A 17,104-nucleotide genomic window follows, 5' to 3' on the forward strand; every position below is an offset into this window, starting at 1 on the left:
TGCCGCAGCTGACCATGATCTTAATTTTGATTGGTCAGATGGTCTGCCAATATTCTTCGACCCGCCTTCTGTTCTGATAATGGAAAGTTCGACTCATTTCCGCGAATCGGTTCTTTTGAGCACTTCAGCGAAATTGCTTATTTTCTAAAAGAACACAACACTAAATAACAACCAAGGAAAAAGTGGAAAACGCAAACGTAAAAATACACTAGAAGACAAATGTACATTAATCATTTAAAGAAATATATTAAATATGTCTTGGTGGCTTTTTTATTCAGAGTGGTTATCCTGTCTGTAGCCATGGTTCATGTCATAAAAAGTTATAAATATGATTTGCAGTTTGAATATTTAATTTATAAGTACATATTAAGTTGCGTCTTTTGATCTCTTGATTGGTCTAATTATTATTACTATTATTATTATTCATGTTTTTTTTAAAACAACTTTGTTTTGCATGCGATTCGTAATCAAACGGGTTCATTCGATTCATTGAAAAGATCCGACTCAAATGAACAAATTTGTTCACGAATCAGACGTCGCTGTTGTAACTGTCCTGTTTCTGCTGATAGCGGCCAGGTTTAACGCTTTTCTAAAGAGCTCTCGTTCTATAAACTCGTGATTGTCGTTAATAAACCTATTAAAATCGATTAAAATTAGACTCGAGCCATTCTAGACACAATGTCATAACATAAAATTAGAAAACAATGTTAAAACATTCACCCAGGCATAATTTAAGGCACCTATAACGGTTGACAGGGGTCTTGCCTCCTGAACAGTATGGCTGCCTTCAGTAGAGGCAGACAGAGGATCAAAGCTTTCAGGACTATAATATTTACAAGACCTTTTACAGGTAATGCTTATTGAATAGTAAGATTAATTGTCGCAAAGCTTTTTTGCTCAATTCCTTTGTTCAAGATGTCAATATCCGTAATCTCGTAATTTACCTGGTTATATATAATGCAGGCAATTCATATATAAGATACCCATAATTTAGCAATAATGTCCAGTGCATGTGCGAAACATTGTTAAAGTCTCTGTGGTTGAATGACTTGTAATCTTGATTCCAGCCAGGAAATTTGATTATGACCTGGTGGTTATTGGTGGAGGCTCTGGAGGGTTGGCATGTTCAAAAGAAGGTATTTGTCATCTGTACTTTAGGGTTTGTCTGAATTTCTCCTTCATTTACAGTTATTAGGAATTGCATTTAAGTTAATCTCATTAATGTATGTAATTAAGATGACATTTGATGTTTTCTTTGATGCTTCACACTTTTTTGTTGCTTACAGCTGCCCAATTAGGGCACAGAGTTGCTGTTTTGGACTATGTTGAACCTTCACTCAAAGGTACATGCAGACAGAACCATTTATAGTTGTCATCTATTTGCTGGTAATGTATTTATTTCCAAAACAACTAATCAGCTCATGCTGGCTTTAGGCACAAAGTGGGGTCTTGGCGGGACGTGTGTGAATGTCGGCTGTATTCCAAAGAAGCTTATGCATCAGGCGGCGCTGCTTGGCACTGCTGTCAAAGATGCTAGGAAGTATGGCTGGCAAATCCCAGAATCCCTGTCACATGACTGGTGAGTTTCATGGATCTATATCAGAGACTGTATGTAGAGACATTGCTTGTAGCCAGAGCTGCCTTGTTGCAATAACAATAAGTGAAGCTTCATACTGATCAGAGCATGTTATGAAATTCATAATATTCAGGGTAAGGTTTTGTTTCAGGTCAGTGACATAACTTTATGTGGCACAGCACCATCTTGTGGTGAAAACCCAGATATCTTACGGGTCAAATCCAATCATTTCACTAGAGGGCACTCCAGGTCTGATAAAAAGGTTAGGGTTTTTACAGGTTTTGTCCAAATGCTGGCCTTAAATACAACTTCCAATACACCTACAATAGCAATGTTGATTTGTATTTGGCTTTGTTTTTTTTAAAGGAGTCATAACCTAGTCTTAATTTGGATACCTACTGCTGTATTATAGTCTTTCATGCCCTTCTAAAAAATAAAAGTGGAAAAAAAAATAAAAACAGAGCTCCTAAAACCTTTATTTCTGAAGGCATTATTGTCTCGTGAGATCTGATGCGATGTTTTGGCTGTCGTGGACGTAGAGTCCATTCCCCGTGTTTACCTTGAAGCTAACGTTACATACAATAGCCGCATTAGTAGTTAGCTGCTGTTTGTTACACACAGTAGAGCAATAAAAACAGTCTTACCGTTTCAATTTCAGGCAAGTCCCGGATGGTTGGAATGGCACCTTTTTTCAAACGGAGCTTCGTGGCCAACTTCGCCTGATATTGGCCCAAATTTGTGAATGATTCCGGCGTAAAATGTTTAGCGCAGACACCGAACAATAAGCCAGTTGAAAGTGTTGCTGGGACAGCGTCATTAAAAATGAATTTTATCCACTGGTCCCTGATAGTTTGGTCCGTTTTTGGTATAGAAAACACATTCGCATGTTGTTTCTGGCAGTCAACCACAGAGCAACTCACGTGTGCACTCGGTTTCTCCATCTTTCGCGACTGAACTGAATATGAGGGGGAGAGGGGAAGGGCGGGCTTCCTGCTGCGGTGTCCATATATGGTATATCCTGCCCCGTCTTGACGTCAAGACGGGGCTGAAATCAAAATCTCGTTTTTTAGTGCGCGTGCACGTGGGCTATTTTACAAACCCTGAGGTAAACAAACGCTTCACTTTTAAATATCGGCTTCCCGGCCAGCGTATAATCATTATGCAATCATAACATACATTGATTCTCGTGGAAAAGTGAAATTTGCAGGTTATGACTCCTTTAACCAACAGCTTTGGAGATAATATAGTACTTTCTGCATTATTAATTGGAAGCTGTCATCTCCTCCAACCTGTCGTCTATGGGTTTTTGACCTTCTGTTTGCCCTCAAACTTGTAAAGATTAAATTACAAGTCAGAGGAAACCCAGTATTGTAAATTATGAAGCCCTTTTATACATTACTTGTCTTAAACTTGTGTTAAAATGTCTTTATTTAGGTATAAATAATGTGTATGCATATATTACTGTTGTATATTATGTGTATGTTTGTGTGTGTGTATAAATAGATTTTTATTCTTACTCTTTTATCTCTGGCCTTTTTAGATGTATTTTTTTATTGTTATACTTTTTTAGATTTATTTTATATTGTCTCTTGAGATGTTTAATCCCCCCCCTCAAAGTCATTAGTTTGAATGAATCGGTTACACTTTACAATAAGGTCTCATTAGTAAATGTAGGTTAATGCATTAAAGGGATAGTTGTCATGTACTCACCCTCAGGTTGTTCCAAACCTGTATGAATTTCTTTCTTCTAACACGAAAGATGTTTTGAAGAATGTCGATAACCGGACAGTTTTATATACTATGAAAGTCAACTTGAGGGTGAGTAAATGATTTAAGGTGAACTATCCCTTTAACTAACGATGAGCAATAAATTTGTTACAGTATTTATTCATCTTTGTTTACATTAGTTAATACAACTACAGCTGTTCATTGTTACTTCATGTTAGCTTAGGTCCATTAAATAATATTAACAGATACAACTTTTGGTTTTAATAATGTATTAGTACATGCTGGAATTAACATTAATAAACATTAACTTTGAAGTATTTTTTCTTTGTTAGTTTGTTAACTAATATGAACAAATGGAACTAATATTGTAAATTGTTACCAATTTATCTTCTCTTTATAGCTCATTTAAATCCTGTGTATGTGCTCAAACCTATGGATGAAATATTAGATCTCAAATGCATGTGAGGGTTTCTTTTGTGATTTGCATTGTTGTGACCAGATAAGAGAAGTTTTTGTGTAATCTGTTGCAGGCCAACGATGGCTGAGGCTGTCCAGAACCATGTGAGGTCTATAAACTGGGGCCACAGAGTGCAACTACAAGACAAGTAAGTTTTACTATTAAAACAACATGGCCAAAATGTTCTTTTTCCAATATGGTTTGTATGTTTTACATGGAGCCCATTTGTCGATCAAGAACAACTTAAACGCAACTGAACTGTTTAATTCGTTTAGTTAATGATGGCTATTTCTGTGCAGATCCCATCAAGCTTTTTAACATCATCCTTATAATGTTACGCTGACTTTGGCTGTGGAAAACGTAATTCACATCAGTAGACTTATGGGTCAGAATCTGGGTTGTTGGACCACAGGTTGAGGGTTAAAAAAATGTTGTTTTATACAATTTTTGTTTTCCAGGAGGGCCTGTAGTAGAGCTGCACGATTAATCGTTAAAAGATTGCGATCTCGATTCAAACAATTAAACCTTTGACAAGTACGATCACCGCGAACATTCAAATCTGCATTGGCGCTGCTGCTGACCCAAAGAGAACAGTTGTCTTGTATCAGTATGAAACAGATACACACACAGTATTTTACCTCACAGTATTATTATTTCTGGTGCAATAATTCAAATGATCACAGAAGCACTGGGATAAAAGTTTATAAACACTGTTGTCTACAGTAGCGATCAAAGTAGAGTAAATCCACCTTTGAAAATTACTTGACTCTTCAAAAAATGATTGTATCAACAACATTGTTACAACAGTTAACCAGACCGTTAAAAATATGTATTTGTCACTGAATCAATCATTCAAGAGATTTGTTCAAAAATGCTGAATCATCCAGTAATGAAGTCATTATGAGTGAGTCATTGAATCATTCTTTCAAACCGATTAAAAAATAATAATAATAATTAAATATTTTTAAATAGACTGCAGAAATCAGTTTGAAACTCTAGTAAATGACATTTGTTTAGTTGTCTATTCAGAATTGTGGGAGAATCGTGATCTCTACGTTAAAAAAAAAAAATTTCTCAATTTATCCAGAGTCCTGCAGCTCTAGCCTGTAGTAAGTGTCCAGCACTTCCCCGAGGGCAAAAACTGTGTATTAGCTAATTGCTTAAAAAGATTGCGAATGATTTTAGATGAAATATACAGACATTATAGAGCAGAATCTTTATTTCCCTGTAGATCTCATTAGCTGTCTATCTCTTTCACCATCTAATCAGGTAATTACAGTCTGAGGCTAAATGAATGTGCCATTGTGATAAATTGTCCTAAATTTCAGCCGTCTTACTGTATGGCTGTGAGGCAAACAGGTGTGGTGATGTCATTTCCCAGAATGCCCCAAATATATGTCTTGATGTTAGAGCAGAGGTGTCAGTTTGGGTTGAACGTCAATATTATTAATGATCAAATCTTGTTTTGTTGTTGAGCTTTCTTACATCTCCATGACTTTGTAGAAATGAATTCACTTTTGCAAAGTTGATGGGGAATTGTGATGTCGGTAGGCAACTTTCTTGCCATCTCTCTTACTTACACTTACTATCTCTCTGTCCGATGTAACAGGAAGGTGAAATATTTGAATATGAATGGCAGTCTGGTGGATAAACACACTATCAGAGCTGTAAATGCCAAAGGGAAAGAGGTATGTTTTTGAATTTATAGCAACTTAATTCTGTAAAATGTTATTTAACCACCAGTCTCTTGTGCCATATTCTTGATTATCCTGCGTCGTTGTATTCACAGATGACATTGACCACCAAAAACATTGTGTTAGCTACTGGTGGACGGCCGAAGTACCCTACACGTGTAAGTTTGCGTGCCAGTGCAGGCAGGCATGTGTGGGTGTTGTCTTTCCAGAATGTGATGTGACCTTGTTCTGCTGATAGGCGTGTGGAAGAGATAATTTCCTTTCTGGCTTTCCAAATATGATACAATTGATATTATTCTTAATCACACTTGAAAGCCTGCTATTTATCTTTGCTTCAGTTGAGATACTGGTAAAGGATACAAATGTTATAAATCACCCCTTAAAAATGACACATTTAAAGAAAGTGATGCCTCTTCTTAGGACAATTAATATTTTGCATTGTGACAGTATTTTATAATTTTATAAATAATATGATAATTTTTATTGGAAAATTGAGAAGCATTATAGTTTGTCATCATTATTGATATTATTATTTACAATAATATATTTTGAATTGTATATTATTACCTTTTTTTTACAGTCTATGATTATTACTATTACATTACAAAGAACACTTGATATTAATCATAATTTTATATTGATTTTAATGTTTTTTACAGCTTTAAAATATTCAGTTACATTTTAAAAATATTAAATTGAATGCTGCTTATGCTGCATATTTAATCTTTAAAGTGACTCATTTGGGTTTGAACTGTGCGGTTCATCCTCCAGGTCCCAGGAGCTATGGAGTTCGGGATCACAAGTGATGATGTCTTCTGGCTCAGAGAGTCACCTAAAAAAACGTAAGTGACTTTTATGTTGTGAACAGATTGTGAGCAAACGCTTTAGATTGTCAGCACTTTAATGTGTGTTTCAACATTATCTTCTTGTCATAAGTGGTCAAGAAATCTGCTTTACCTGTTGCTTAGCCAGCTGCATTTGTTAATCTGCAAGTATATTGAATTTATATAAAAAAAAAAAAATCCACAATGCACTTAACAAAATAAGAACTTAATTTAAAAATGAACTTCTGTTTAAACTCGGATAATATTTTCGGTTCCTTACTGCAGCTTTCTCTTTAAGTCACGCTAGTTATTGTGTTGGCCACATCCTTCTCAAGCAGGTGATGTTGTTTTGCCGTTGATCTGTCAGCTGTACAGGTGCGATTTCAGGCTGTTGCCAGTAAGAGTGTTCATCCTGTGGAAGTGGCAAGACCTTGGTGACTGATGGGCATGAGCAAGGCCATTGGCACGCATGCCTGACTTGTGCAGTCGTTTCCACCATAACAGCTGAGCGTCTGTCAGGACTGATGACACACTGTATGCTTTGGATTCTGAAGACTACCAAATAATGCATTCAGTATGATATCAACCCTTGGGCTCATTATATAAAAGTCAGTGTTGAAAATAACTTGTTTTGAGGAAACCAGGTAACTATTTTGCCTGTGGTTCAGGTGTCCAGTGGGCCTCGGGACCTACAGATGCTCGCGCAGTAAATAGTTCTCTGTCCCGTGCTTATCTCTCTCTGCTCTGCTGAAATGAAAGCAGGCTCAGTCTGGGTAGACATTAGGAAAGGCACAGCATGAACTTGCTGATCTTATCATGGTCGGGGTTATTATAGAAGTGCTGCCCAAGGTTGACTGAGTCTACAGTAGCCACAGTTCCCACACACTTCCCAGGATAAACTCTCTTTCCTGCTGTGGTTTCTGCATGAATGTAGAAGCTAGTGGGACTTCAGCTGAAGAGAATGTTATGATAGGCCTAACAGTAAATGCCGACGGTTTTTTAAGGACATGATCAAATATAAGTTGTTCTTTTTTTTTCTTCTAATTTTTGGCCTTTTGCTATATTTTATGCTACAAATTTAAAGCAGCCCTATTATTAAAGGTTATTATTAAAGGTTGCAAATTTTGTTTTGGAGGTCTACTATAATAGGTTTTTACAATGCATCCAAAAAACACTGACAGCGCGAGTTGGAAACAAAATGACCATTACCATATCTGAATTTCAGCTCCGGAGTCTTACTCAGCACTGGGATACACAGTGATATAAAGAGTAACCATTTTAACGCTATCAATTTGAGGCTTTTCTTTGGAAGTGTATGCAAAGTGGATTTGCTTTCGCAGCGCAGGAAACCGCATCTTCTCGACATGTCGACAACACAAACTCGTCAAAGTAGACGCTGTTCACAGGCACCCAATGAAGACCATAGTTTATTATGGCACCATGCAAATTTGTTACAAACTTGCGTAGGTTTGTGCTGGAAGTAAGACTGGAATTACTGACGACTCGTTTCAGGCAGTTCAAAATCGTTTCTTTCTTTTGGGAGATAATAACTCCGTCTCCGTTTATCTGGCACTTTGATATTTGAAACTTTGCAGACCTTTTACATTCACAAACAGCTATTTTACACACTACATAAAAAGTATTTTCTGAAAAAGCATAATAGGGACACTTCAATAGGGAGTGAAGGGAAATATATATGAGAGAGACTGAAGAATGTAATTGGAAAACATGGCGATGGACCCAAACTGGGGTTGGAATCAGCAAAGGCGTGTTGATATAACATTGATATCTGGGTCACAATATGATTATGATTGCGGTTCTTTTTGTTTAGTGTGTAGTTATACAAAATTGTGATTTTAATTGCATACTTTCATGCACTTGTTTTTCATTCATCTGCATTGGACTTTGCATAATAATAATATTACGCTCAGTCTAAGCTTGGATTTGTGTAAATAGAATGAATATACAGTAGCATGTTTTTACAAAGAATAACTTGTTTCATCTGTACTGTAGCACACAAATGACAAATGATTCCCTTAGAATGATTCTCTAATCAGCAGATTAGAAAAAAATGTTACCTATACACATGCAAATTAATGCAGTGCGATTTGTTCTCATGTATCCTGTGTTTGTCATTCTATATAAAAAGGAATGTCTCTTATACTAATCCAGACAGAAGGTTTCTAGTCCATGTCATTCCTTATCATCAGACTTGTTCCACCATGGCAGGTTAGAGCTTAGGGATGTGTTTTGTTGGGGGGGGGGAAGGAGCTCTGAAATTTTGCTCCTAATCCCTCCATAAGCTGCCACACAAAAGAGCACTAAGTGCAGATGTGCATTAGCAGTGTTGTACACTGAATGCGTGTGATGTTGCTTTGGTGTAAGTGGGTTTCACTCAGCAGTGCTGTGTGGGGACATCCATGAGGATTAGACCTTGTGTTAGCAATTAGACTTCACCATGACCGTGAATCTCAGGGCGGTGTACTCGTCGACCACACACAGTCATTGCTCTTTGTTCTTAAGTCATCTTTATTGTGTTCTCCTGTCTTTGTTTTGGTGTAAGTAAAGTGGTGTGCATTTTATTCTCTTTAGGTTGTTTAGTATCATTTTACAGAATGTTTCCCAAATCCTGTGACAAATTTACTGACTCTTTCACATTCGTTTCATGTTTGTAGTTATGTGACCTTATTGTTCATGTTGTTTATCTGTGATCTCATTAATTGCTGTTTTCTGTGTGTTCCAGGTTGGTTGTTGGTGCCAGTTGTATCCTTCGAAGCCGACTCTTGCTTTACAGGAGAAGTGTCTACCTATCGAGATGATTAATCAATGAGTGCATTTACATGTTCGACCAAACGCTAAGTCAGATCATTTCGTCTGTTTTTCTTTACCAGAATGCCTGTAAATATTTATATGCAGAGCAAAGATGGTTCAGAGGGGAAAGATTTATGTTGGTTTTGCTTAGCATATATGGTATTTGACCTTTACCCAATAAAGAGAAAGAACACTGATGTTTTCATGCCTTTACATGTTATGTTATTAAGCATAATTAGTGTATTATTGTACATGCAAATGCACTCAATGGCAGATTATGGCTAATCCACTGTGTTTTTATCCCACATAACATAGATTTACTAATTTAACCTCCTAGTGTCTGGAATGCAATTTAAATTTGCATTTGATTTCCTAAACACCAATTTTATTACCAATTTTCCAGAAGTCCATGAGTTTTTCCTCATAGATTATGAGACAATAAATTAGCAAGGACATATTAAAAAGCTTTATTAAATCAGAAACAGCAGACTGTGGACAAGATTTGCTAAACAGGTCCACAATCTAATAAAAGTTCCTATGCGAGTGGAGATTTCTGCGAGTTATTTACTAAGAATGCACAAATTCAATGTCCTGTCAGATGCAAAATTGTTTAAAGGGATGGTTCACCCAAAAAATTACAATTCTGTTATCATTTACTCACCCTCAAGTTGTTCCAAACCTGAATGAAAAGATGTTTTGAAGAATATCGGTAACCAAACAGTTGATGGTCCCCATAGTATTTTTATTTTTTTTCCCATGCTATTGAAGTCAATAGGGCCAATCAACTGGTTACCCCTATTCTTAAAAATATAATCTTTTGTGTTCAGCAAAGTCCTCACTGCTTTTTATGTTTTTTTAATCCAATATACAGTAAATTCATGTTCCAGTTACACTTACTGCTGACACATTTTCCAGATTAAATACATAATTATTACTTGCGCTATCAAAATTTTATTTTTATTTTACCTTAACAATTGAATGAATTTTCTTTTTATTAAAACTTTATTAAGCTTTTTTTACATTTATTCTAAAATAACTATAAGAACACATTAACAAATTTCGAATTACAACTTTTTTATTTGTGAACTGATTTTCAGCTTTTCTTTTTAATAGTCCACTTATTTTCGGATCATCAGTCATCAAAAGCTCGGTAAACGCAGCAGGGGTCATGATGATCACAGACACAGAGATGTATCTTTCCGATTGCTCACTAAAAACCCTCACACATAGTGTTTTCAAGTCATTTGAGGTTTTATTTTGACGTGATATAAAGCGTTGATAAGCGTTGAGTTGTTTACGTCATTTTTAATTAGTCTTCCCATTAACACAATTTTTTACATAGCAAGATGTAGGCATTGCCTCTTCTAATGTGACTTTTCCCAGTTCATTCTCGATTACCCCCCCACCAAACCTACGGCATGCTTTAGGGCAGGGATGGGCAACTTCGGTCGTGGAGGCCCAATGTCCTGCAGAGTTGAGCTCCATCCCAAATCAAACACAACTGCCTCAATATTCAAGCAATCCTGATGACATTTTTCAGGTGTGTTTGATTAGAAATGGAGCTAAACTGCAGGACAGTGGCCTTCCAGGGTCAGAGCTCCCCATTCCTGCATTAGTGAGTCTGTTAAAACTCAATGGGCTCAGGGGAGGCAAGGGAGACGCTGCCTCACGCTGTAACTTTAACTGCTGGTGTCGTTGTCGGACAGGGTCACTTTAGAAAAACGTGATTTATACACTTTTTCATGTTCCATAATACTTGTGCTATTTTATTTTTGTTTTCCTTCACTGTGTGTGTGAAGATGTAGCACTGGAATGTGCTGGCTTCCTTGCAGGCCTTGGGCTGGACACCACTGTGATGGTGCGTAGTATCGCCCTCCGGGGATTTGATCAGGTACTACATCTATGTTTTCTGCCTTGACACTTCGTCCTCTTTGATGTTTTTAGAGAAAAAAAAATCCTCTTTTTTATTTTTTATTTGTTTTTGAGTTGGAAAATACACTAAGAATAGTTATTATTAGTCGCTATAACTGCTTTTGGTTTGGCCATTCTTTAATGTGACTCACCCTGGTAGAACCGCCAGGCTACATGGCAAAAACAGGATGAGAGACCTGGCTAGACTTGTTTTATGACTGTGTTTTTTAAGCATTCATCTTTAATTAACGGTTATAGTGTTCTGACAGGAGATTTGTCAAGTTATTATTAAGCATTATACCCGCAGTATGGTCTGACAGGAGTTACAAAATGACAACTTGGAGCAAATTGCTCAGTTGAAATAAAATCTGTTTAAGAAAACAAATGATGAGGAAAAGCTTTTAAATGTATTTGTTTAGTTACTCTTTGTTAGATTGTATAGGTTGCAACTATATAGATAATCTCTTATCCTTATCCTCAGTTAAAATACTTTAATATGTAACGATATGCAGAGGAAAAATGTATAGTTTTTTTTTTAGAATTTGTTTGTCCATTTTTGTAGGGGTTTTAATTGTGTCCATATGTCCATATTGTAATTTTTTTCTGTTTGTCTCTCAGCAAATGGCTGGTTTAGTCACAGACTACATGGAGGCATATGGCACCAAGTTTTCCTGGAGGTGTGCGCCAAAAAGTGTGGAAAAGCTCCCATCTGGCCTTCTCCAGGTCACATGGATGGATCTAAAAACCAAAGAGGAACATAAAGACTCCTTCAACTCAGTACTTTGGGCTGTAGGTGAGGCCATCTTAATGCGTCACAAATACAGACACAACATAAATTTGTTTATTAGGCACTTTTCTTGAGAGGAAAAGTTTTTTCTTTTTTCCAAATTTATTTGGAAATTATTATTATTATAATTATTATTATTTATAAAACTGTGGCTAGGTTAGAAATGCATAACTCACTCCATAGTGTCTTTCTTCTCACATAATAACATAATTGACCTATATAAGTAAATCCTTTGATACACTGACTGATCACACTGTCAGGGTTTATTTAGCAATTAATGAATGTCTGACTGTGCATTATCTCTTACTAGTATCATAACTGCTCTGACATAAATTAATGCTTCAGGAAAATATGTTGTACAGTTGACTCATCCACTGTGATCAGTGATGCTTTCATCACATTTCAAAAGCATAAATCCTCATAATACATATATCAGTTTGCGCTTATATTGTCCTACACCGCTGTGCTGCTATATCAGCAAAAATGGGACTGTCAGGCCTGAAAACAGAGTAATAAAGAGAGAGGGATGGAATCATCTAGGGAAGTGTTAATCACTGGACTGAGGTCTGCTCTACAGGACCAGGATGCACCAGGGGCCCTGGCCCTGCTTTGTTCTCTTGCTCTGGGTTTTCCTGCCAGGGTTGCTTGTCTCTCTATACGGAAACCCACCCAGAGCTTCCACAGTTTTCCCCTTTACTCATCCCTCAGCATCTCTGACTGCAGATGCCATCCCCTTCTGTGTGTTTGTATCTTTCACTCATCTGATTTCTCTCATTCCGGTTACAGGACAATGAAAGGAATATAGGACTATCCGGTTTATTTATTGATGGTGTGAGAAGATAGTGGAGCACAGGTTACAGTGTACAGTGAGAATGAGACTTCGGCTTCCTGTCTGGATGTGTGTGACATGGAGAGAGAGATTTAGTGATCTGTAGTGACTCCTGCTGCACTGTATGGCAGCCTTGGCTTTGGGTGTTGAGTGGCTTTCTCAGGCCTTTTTGTTCCTGAAATTTTGGTCCAGACTTGTTTGCTGTTGAGGGATTAAAGTTCTCTCAGTTTTACACTCCTTTCAGTGTGTTTAGACTTTTACCACGGATGAGTGTATTTAGTCAAAATACAAACTGAAATGCTTTAAAACCAAGTGTGTAAAATCTAGTTATGTATTAAAAAATCATGGCAGATGGCCAATATAATGCTGATATATACATAATTTAAAAGGGCAAATTAGATATACACAAATTGCTAAAATTAGAGGAACACTTATTTTACTTCATCATTATTATTATTATTATTATAATTTTACAATTTTATGTAGTACTTATAATGTACTGAAACTTATTGTAATTAATAAAAAAAAATATTACATTTTTAAATTATTATTTTACATTTTATGTAGTATTTACAATTTAATAAAATTCGTCGCAATTAATTTAGAAATTTTATAAAAAGGTCAGAAATTATTAACAATAGTGCGCTGTCCATTGAAAGTAAATGGGCACTTATTTTACAAAATTCTAATTTTATTATTTTTATTTTACTATTTTATATAGTATTTACAATTTAGTGAAATTTGCAGTGATTTACTTTTTCTTTTTTTTTAAGTATTAACTGAAAAGTGGACACTTATTTTACTAAATTTGTATTATTATTTTATTTATTTGACTATGTAGTTCTTATAATTTACAAAAAAAAATGATTAACACTTATTTATTAATGATTTATTATTATTATACCATTTTATGTAGCACTTACAGTTTGCAAAGAAATAGCAGTCTGATAATCTCAAAATGTGTCACTAGTAAAATCACACATGCTTTCTTGTGGTTAAATACTTTTTCTATGAAAAATAAGACCGCAATGTTTAATAAATTTTACATTTATTAATTGCGAGAATCATAACAAACAGTTCCACCATCAAGTACTATCATGCATTAGCGTAGGGAGTTTATGGTTGCCAACTTGAAGCATTAATAATCTGTTTAGTCAAGTAGTGTTAGTATTGACTGTTGTCATAGTGAAAAGAGCTTTCAGAGGCTGATATCCTCTATTACACCCTCGAGAGGATGCTGTGTTTCCATGCTGTGGCCTCTCTGTTTCTCCATCCTGCTCTCTTTCTCGCAGTGGAAGCATAAAAATTGGCTTTTTTTTTTAAATCTCCCTCATGGCGACTTCTAGAGCAGCCCCATCCCTCCTCCTGTCTTTCACCCCCAGTGGAGCTCTTCCACCCTTCCGCTCCTCCATCCTTCCTCTGAGCTGCGCCCCTCTGCAGGTGGCTGTGCTAAACACCAGGAAAGAGAACATTTCCTCCATATTGTAGGTGTACCCCTTTTATGAGGACTGAAGAAGGGAAGTAATATATATTGTGTAAATATGCTTTCCTATTGGTTCACAAATGTGTGCATATAATGTATTTTTGATTGATTCTCATTTTCTTTTTATACGCTATTAAAAATGACCGTGATAACTAAAATTTTCATAAAAATGTCATAGTTACTGCAGTTATTGTTACTATAATAAACAGTGCTGTTTACCATAATTGAAAAATTTAAATTTAAAGATGACTTGTTTATTCTTTGAATGTTCAAATTAGCATTAGACTTTTGTTTTTTGGCCTATATTTTTCCATTTAGAGGTTATCTGCATGACTGCATCGGTCAAAACATGATGATTTCAACAGTTTCGTGTGTGTACATTAAACTATATTATCTATAGTGGCATTGTGGAGAGATGGGGATAGTGTTCAGGTATTATTTTTGTTACAGTTTTACAGTAGTAACCATAACTTTGATATTTTGGAGGAAACAGATCATTTTTGTAAGATTAGTTCTCTATTATGTCTAGGCTGAGCCACTATTTTGGGTTTAATTCATTAAGGCCATACGTTTGGCTTTTTCACTCTGGTGTTTAGCATTACATTTGCCAGGAGCTGTTTTTCTGCTACTGTGCAGTAAAATTTAATTAAAATCACCATGGAGAATTACAGATATCACACTTGATACCATGTGTGACTGGAATGGAAGGTGACTCAATCCTCTCTTATTGTTTCATCCATTCTTCTCTCCGGCCTGTTTAGTCGATAAGGCTCATTTAAAGTCTTGCCAGGCAGATTGTTGTGTCTAATTAGCATGTTGGCCTTGATATTTTTTTCTTGTATAACTCCAGGCTTTGTTCTTGTTCATTATCAGAGGCAGCTGTTTGTGTACGTGTGTGTGTGTGTGTGTGAGAGAGAGAGAGAGAGAGGTGGTGTGGGTTTGAATTCTCAGGCATGGCTCTTATCAGTGGTCCTCTGTTATTGTGACCAGCCTTCACAATGCCCAGCGACGTTCCAGGAGCCCAAATCAGACAGAAAAAGAGACAGGAAGTGCAGACCAGGAATGCCCCATTTCAGTTTGACGCAGATACTGGTACTTTTCCCGCTTTACAGTAATCATCGTTTCAGGTCGTTTTTTTTTAGTTGAGCCAATAAAATGCACATTCTCGCTATTATCAGGTCTTTGCCCACACAAAGTCAAGGACGTTCTTTTTCCACGGGCCGTGAAGGATATCTCAAGGGTTTTTTTACTGATGGAATGTGGTGTAAAACAAAGGATGTCTTTCATTTAGACTGAACTTGTAGTTCGTGGACTTCTGAGCCTTTGTTGCGCCGTTATCCTCTAAACTCAGCCATAAAAATAAGTGTAATTTTTTTCACTACAGTTCTGCTTCTGATGGCACTCTGTGTGGTGTTAGTGGAACTAGGCATTACATTGAGTATTATTTTATTGCCAAAATACAATTAAACAAAAACATTATTTTGTCATTTTTACAACAGTTTTTATTTGAATTTTAAGTGCCCTAAAGACTGTGGCAGTGGTTTTATCTGCTAATAATTTAATAATAAAATATATACAAAAATATATATATTGAGATATTTAGATGTTTTTTAAAAATATATTTTTAACAATATTTTTTAACTAAGTGAAACTAAAATCAAAAGTGTTAAGAATACTCTCTTTACAGTTCCATGTTTACTGTGAATGATTCAGTTTACTCTTAAGTCATTAAAAATAAATGTTCTTTAATTCAAAGATGTATATGTACATACAAATGAATGCCGCCTCTTAAATATTTTTTTCTGCTAGTATAACTAATTTTCCTACAGTACAGTTTCATTCTGAATTTAAATTATGAACATTCACATTATGGTTTTTTTTTATATATATATATATATATATATATATATATATATATATATATTCAGTTCCGTTTGCTGCTATTATTGGCACACACAGAAACTGTGTATCAGCATTAATGTTTTCCAAATGCTATTTAGTGTTTTTAATTTACTTAATGTATAAAACAAATTAGTCTTAAGTACAGTTTTACTTAGCCAATATAACTCCAGCTTCAGACTTTAATTTGGAGAAAAATGTGTTTTATTTTATTTTCACCATCTCTCACTCTTTCTCTGAGTAATCGATGTGTACATACATATTCATATCTGTGTCTCAGGTCTCACTGTAGTCGAGCAGAAGGAAGTTGTTTCTGTGCTTGAGGCAGGAAAAGGGGCTTAAGGTTTGTTTTTCTTGCTGTCTGATAGCATCTACATGGGTACCTCTGGGTTCTGCTGCAAACATTGTTTATTGTGATACCTATGAAGGCATTGGGACTCGAGTCTTGTGTGTGTGCGTGTCTGAGACGCCGTGAATGGGGGAAGGGGGCCAGAGATGGACAAGTGTCGACAGCCTCTCTCAGCCCTCGGATAGGAAGTGACAGAAATGACACCACAAGCCCCAGGTGGCTGATGGGATATGCATCCAGGTCTCTTCATTACACCTTCCGTCAGACCACCACCTCAGCTGTGCTTGTGTTTTCTTTTCTAATCACTGGATAAGATTTTGCCCTCTAATCTCATAGTGTAAAGCCACCCCTAAATTCTCCCAGCAGGCCGAGCGATAAACTCCAGCCTTAAGCATCCAAAAGCTGTCAGATAACTGTCCGCGCTAACTGTCATTGCTTTCTTCTCTTTGAGTTTAGGCAGAGCCCCTGAAACCAAGACCCTCAATTTGGAGAAGGTTGGCGTGGAGATCAACAAAGAAACTGGGAAGATAATTGTGGCCGCTGATGAAGCCACATCTGTGCCAAATATTTTTGCTATCGGAGACATCAGTGAGGTAGGCGTTATGAATGAAAGTCATCAATAATGCACTAGTAGGGTAGGGGTGGACAATATGACCGAAATCTTATTTCATGATATGAATTTTTCAGTTACAGTAGGTTTATTTAACATGTAGTAAGAAATACTGCAGAAACTAAATGATCAAATGTATAAAAAAA

General features: G+C 36.2%; 1 protein-coding gene across 2 annotated transcripts in view; it reads left to right on the forward strand.

Moving 5' to 3' along the window:
• Window positions 1-555: 555 nt before the first annotated feature.
• txnrd2.2 (thioredoxin reductase 2, tandem duplicate 2) overlaps window positions 556-17,104 on the forward strand; it is a 31,386-nt gene continuing 14,837 nt past the window's right edge. For both annotated transcript variants that reach the window (XR_013821268.1, XM_079871558.1), the window contains exons 1-12: window positions 556-850; window positions 1,068-1,136; window positions 1,287-1,343; window positions 1,435-1,579; window positions 3,835-3,909; window positions 5,371-5,449; window positions 5,551-5,613; window positions 6,227-6,297; window positions 9,023-9,042; window positions 10,890-10,981; window positions 11,620-11,794; window positions 16,805-16,941. Coding sequence is in view for 1 of the 2 variants with exons in the window: in XM_079871558.1 (XP_079727684.1) it covers window positions 778-850; window positions 1,068-1,136; window positions 1,287-1,343; window positions 1,435-1,579; window positions 3,835-3,909; window positions 5,371-5,449; window positions 5,551-5,613; window positions 6,227-6,297; window positions 9,023-9,042; window positions 10,890-10,981; window positions 11,620-11,794; window positions 16,805-16,941 (1,056 nt within the window). In the remaining variant the exon portion in view is untranslated. The remainder of the gene's footprint in view (window positions 851-1,067; window positions 1,137-1,286; window positions 1,344-1,434; window positions 1,580-3,834; window positions 3,910-5,370; window positions 5,450-5,550; window positions 5,614-6,226; window positions 6,298-9,022; window positions 9,043-10,889; window positions 10,982-11,619; window positions 11,795-16,804; window positions 16,942-17,104) is intronic.

The sequence above is a fragment of the Squalius cephalus genome (assembly GCF_949319135.1).
Source record: "Squalius cephalus genome assembly, chromosome: 5".
In the NCBI taxonomy this organism is placed as follows: Eukaryota; Metazoa; Chordata; class Actinopteri; order Cypriniformes; family Leuciscidae; genus Squalius; species Squalius cephalus.